At 49.6% G+C, this 4,752-nt stretch overlaps 1 protein-coding gene across 2 annotated transcripts in view; it reads left to right on the forward strand.

Annotated features, from left to right (window-relative positions):
* CFAP53 (cilia and flagella associated protein 53) overlaps nt 1–3,123 on the forward strand; it is a 23,626-nt gene extending 20,503 nt beyond the window's left edge. For both annotated transcript variants that reach the window (XM_018561009.1, XM_018561008.1), the window contains exon 9: nt 2,824–3,123. In XM_018561009.1, coding sequence (XP_018416511.1) covers nt 2,824–3,064 — 241 coding nt within the window. In that variant the 3' untranslated portion in view covers nt 3,065–3,123. The remainder of the gene's footprint in view (nt 1–2,823) is intronic.
* Nucleotides 3,124–4,752: the final 1,629 nt, after the last annotated feature.

Below are 4,752 nucleotides of genomic sequence, written 5' to 3' on the forward strand. Positions count from 1 at the left end.
TCAGTGGTGGGGTGGGGGGGCGGGGGGAGGGTGCGTCACTGGGTGACACCATCAGAGGGGGTGACACCAAAATGACAGACAGTCATGGACCAATAGCCTGATGGCGGCATGAGAGAGAAGGGGGTCCAGTCGCATACCTTATCCTGACGGGTCAATGTCCCCTCCTCTCTTTGCTGGTGTACATCACCAAGATGGCCGCCAGCAGTGAAGAACATCACCACGCATGTGTGATGATATCGCACCACGGACACCATACGACATGTGCAGCGACCGCACCAGGTGACACCCACCCTGGTGCCGCCGCTGACCTCACGCACCTTAATAGGTAATGCTACCTACAAAGAAATGCAGCACAACACAATGCAGGTCAGACGCAGCCTCTGAACTGCCATGCGTACCGATCAATTAAAGTCTGTAGTATTTTGATGACCTGCGATTGACGTGCGTTCCAAATTTACATCAAATGCAGAAAAACAATGAGCCCAAAAACTCTACTTTGGGCAAAATAAACTTACCAGGCTTCCAGCAGGTAAACATTCCTTGAAAAATCACCCCCCATCATGGAGGCTTTCTTCTACATTAGTCAAATCCAGGGCCATCCCTTGGATGGGGGAATTGAGTGACATTCAGACCGCGAGGTTGAAAGACAAAGATCCTGAAGTGTATGTCCAGCGTTACTATGTGTTCATATCATAAAGAAGAGTCCGGCGTGCTTTGAAAACTTGACATAGAATCTAGTAAGCCAGGATTTGGTAAGAAATCCAAACTTCTACTTGTGTTGCCGGCTGACATGGTACAACACTGTGTGCTGCTGTCATGTATTCAGAGGTTAAGCCTCTCGTCTTTAATTTGCAAACAGACCCTTTGTGTCCTTACAGTGCACAATGTTATAATGAATTTACCATATCATCCATTTATATCTTATACAAGGCAACCATATATTATTAATATTACATAGTATTTATATAGCGCCAACAGTTTGCGCAGCGCTTTACAATATAAGGAAGACAATACAGTCACAATACAATTCAAGACAAGACGGTGAGGAGGGCCCTGCCCCTGGGCCCCAAGTCACTTTTTTTTTTAGGGTGATTACATTCAGTATAGCTAACCTGCCCTCATAGCTGAGGTCCTCCAAGCACCTTAGTCCTTTAGTTGCCCCCTCTGAATCTCTGGGAGGCAGAGGCGTAACTAGTGACCTCAGGGCCCCGATGTAAGAATCCCCGAAGGCCCCCCCCCCAAAAAAGAAAATTTGTTTTTTTGTTGTTTTTTTTTTAAAACAAAATTTAGACAAGGGGAAAAAAAAACACTCTACTTTTCCATGTCCTCAGCTTCCCCTCATCTCCCCCTTCACGTCCTCAGCTTTCCGCTCCCGGACCCCATGTCACCTTTAGTTCCAGCTCCCTGTCTCCCCCTTCGTGTCCGCAGCAGCTCTCTATTCGGCACTGGGCAGCAGTTCTGTGTGATGAGGGGGCGGGGATAACACCGCTCCCACTCATTGGCTGCTGCGCCGGCTGGATCATACTTCAGACTGCGCCCGGAACAAGGTGAGGGGAGCAGCGTGAAGCATGTAGGGCCCAGGACAGGAGGAAGAGGTCCCGGTACTGACATTAGCGGTTACCGGGATAATAAATATCCTGGTAATCAGCGTTTACCAGGGGCCCCTTCCTCCTGTCCTGGGCCCCCTCCAAGTGGCGGAACTCCAGGGCCCGGTCGCGACCTCTGCGACCCTGGTAGTTCCGCCACTGCTGGGAGGAGCATTCAGCAAAAACCATCAAAAACGAGGGGAGAATCTACAATCTCCATGCAGACAGCATTATCTAAACCAGGGGTAGCAAAACTCCGGCCTTCCAGCTGTGGTGGAACTACAAATCCCATGATGCATCTCTCTCCAGGAGTCATGTCTGTGGCTGTGAGAATCTTGCAATGCCTCATGGGATTTGTAGGTCCACAACTGGAGGGCCGGAGTTTGGCTACCCCTGTTTTAAACGATTGTTTCTCAACTGGTGGGTCGCGACCCCGTTTTCAGGGGGTCGCCGCAAGCCTTCCGTTTTTCAAGGTGAGAGGCTCCTCTGTCTCCCCCTAGCACAGCACTGTCAGTTCTCCCACCGAGCAGCCATTGAAAATATGCTGCCGAGTGTCAGATTGAGGTGGGGTGGGCTGGGGGTATGGCCGCGTGGGAGCTCCATCCATATGTGCATCGCATACAGCTCCCTCACGTCACGTGTCCTATAGAGGTGCCATGGTGACATCACATTCTGGCTCCTGGCACCTCTACAGGGTGTGTAAGGGAGCTGTACCAGCAATGCACATATGGATGGAGCTCCCTCACAGCACGACAGTCCACACTGGACCCCAGGCTGAGGATCCAATGCAGTTCAGATCGGGAGACTGGGTGCACCTTAAAAAAAAGTAAAATACATTAAAACACTTTTGGTGTGTGGATGTGTGTGTGAGAATGTCTGTGAGTGTGCGAGATTGTGTCTGTGACTGTGTGTGTCTGTCAGTAATTGTGAGGGCCCATTCACACTAGTACAGTGATCCCACAGTCCCGTGCGATTACCTCACTGTACCACACAATGAGACCTACCGTGCATTCTGGTGTGGGAGGTGTGTTGCGTTGCCGCGTGTTCTATTGCAGTGCGACTTGGGTCACGACTTAATGGCCAAGGAAAAATGTGGGTCCCGAGGTCACGCAGGTTGAGAACCACTGGTCTAAACCAATGGTGGGGAGAAAAGGGGCGGAGTCTGAGGGGTCTTTACCAGCAGGAACTGAAAATATCCGGCTTATAATACTTTTTGTATTGATGATTGTACCCACAGGAAGGCACAGACGGCCCAGCAGTACCAGCAGCAGCTTCTCTCTCAGGTGGCGTGCCACCATCAGGTGCGGGAGGCGGAGAAGGCGGAGGAGCGCCGAGAGTATGAGAATGGATTGCAGGCGGAGAAATCATACCAACAAAAGCTGCACGACATCCTGTCCAGACCGTACGTCCGCCAGGAGCACATCCACCCCTTGAGAAGGACGCGCCTCTCCAGCCCGAAAGACTGGCTGCCCCAATAATCTCACTCAGCCTATCAAACTGCCTTTAAAGTGTAACTCCACCCCAAATCTTTTTTTCTTTAATTCCAATTGGAGTAAGAAAGCGTTAGAACCTCTGCCAGAATTATAGTGCTGTCTGTGGATCTGTTGTGGAGATTGTCCCTTACTTCCTGTCCTGGTGACAGTTACATTTACTAAAGGGGCAAAGACATTCATAAAAAGTTCTTTCCCAAGCTACTAAAAAAAAAGTGTTTGTATTGCCGCTGTGTCCCTGTGAACCCCTTGCTGCTGGCCCTTTAAAAGTACCTAAATAACAGGAGGCAGGGATGGGCTCCTGATCATGTGACTGGCTGCCACAGCGATCACATGGTCAGGAGCCCGCCCCTTGCTTCCGCTTGTAAACAGCTCCCAGCGACAGCTCAGCCACTGTGCTGGGAGTGTGAGCAAAGTGGGCAGCAGGGCCTTAAAGCCCACCTTCATGCCGTTGCATGTATGTGTTAGCTGGTTGGCAAGTGCTTAAGATTTTTTCTTACTTCCCGTGCCAGTGACACCGTTTGTCACTGACACAGGAAGTGGGAAGAAACTTTCCCAGTGGGGACAACAAAAAGGAGAAAGCAGTAAAAAAAAAAACCTGACAAAGGGTTCTAACCACACACACATTCTATACAGGGCTAAAGCAAAAGGTTTTGGCTGGAGTTCTACTTAAAGCAGGGATAGCCAAACTCCGGCCCTCCAGCTGTGGTGGAACTACAAATCCCATGAGGCATTGCAAGATTCTCACAGCCACGACTCCCGGAGAGAGTTGCATCATGGGATTTGTGGTTTCATCACAGCTGAAGGGCCGGAGTTTGGCTACCCCTGACTTAAAGGGTCTGATCCTTTCAGCCAAATTCAACATTTTATTTACTACCTATCACAATCCAAGTATCGGATCTCATTGTCCTTGTGATATCAGTAGAAGGACTGTAGATAAAGCCGTGTCTATGTCTATGGTAACTAGCAAAGTGTTAAAGTGGAACTCCGGCTGTAAATAAAAAACACTTTTTATCCCATTAAACCTGTTTCAAGGAGTCTCCAATTTATTCATATAGAGCCATTTATATCAGTTCCAGAGCTCTCAGTTGTATGCCCCCATCACATATATATATACAGGACCAGTTTGTTCAGACACCAATAATTGAACTAGGAGATGTAACCAGAGCACCCAAAGGAAGGACATACACACTCCATACAGATAGCAGCCCTGGATGTCACTCCCTCACTTTGCATACAAGCAGCGATGGGCCGACGTCCTTCTGGTTCAGCACTGTAGGTGAAGGTAAATGTGAATAAATGACAAAGCTCCAGGCAAACATGTACATTGATGATCTCCGGGATCCCCCTCCTCCCCTCCATGCAGATTTATCTACAGACAATTTACACAGCACTGTACATACTGCACATTCCCAGCAGTCCCTGTCCTCAAGGAGCTCACAATCTAAAGGTGCCCATACACTGTACGATTATCGTACGAGAATTGCGGGAAATCCTGCGATCGTACGATAATCGCAAAGTGTATGGAAGGCGTGCGTCCGTTTCTACTGTACAAGCAGGCTGGAAAACCCGTCGTGAATCGTACGATTCTCGGCGGGTTAGTGGCCCGCTTGTTCGACAACACGCGCACACTGCCCGTTCAGCATTGCAGTCATCGGAAGCCCGCCCCTCAGGGG

Source organism: Nanorana parkeri, unplaced genomic scaffold, assembly GCF_000935625.1.
Source record: "Nanorana parkeri isolate BGI_ZX_2015 unplaced genomic scaffold, ASM93562v1 scaffold492, whole genome shotgun sequence".
Lineage (NCBI taxonomy): Eukaryota > Metazoa > Chordata > Amphibia > Anura > Dicroglossidae > Nanorana > Nanorana parkeri.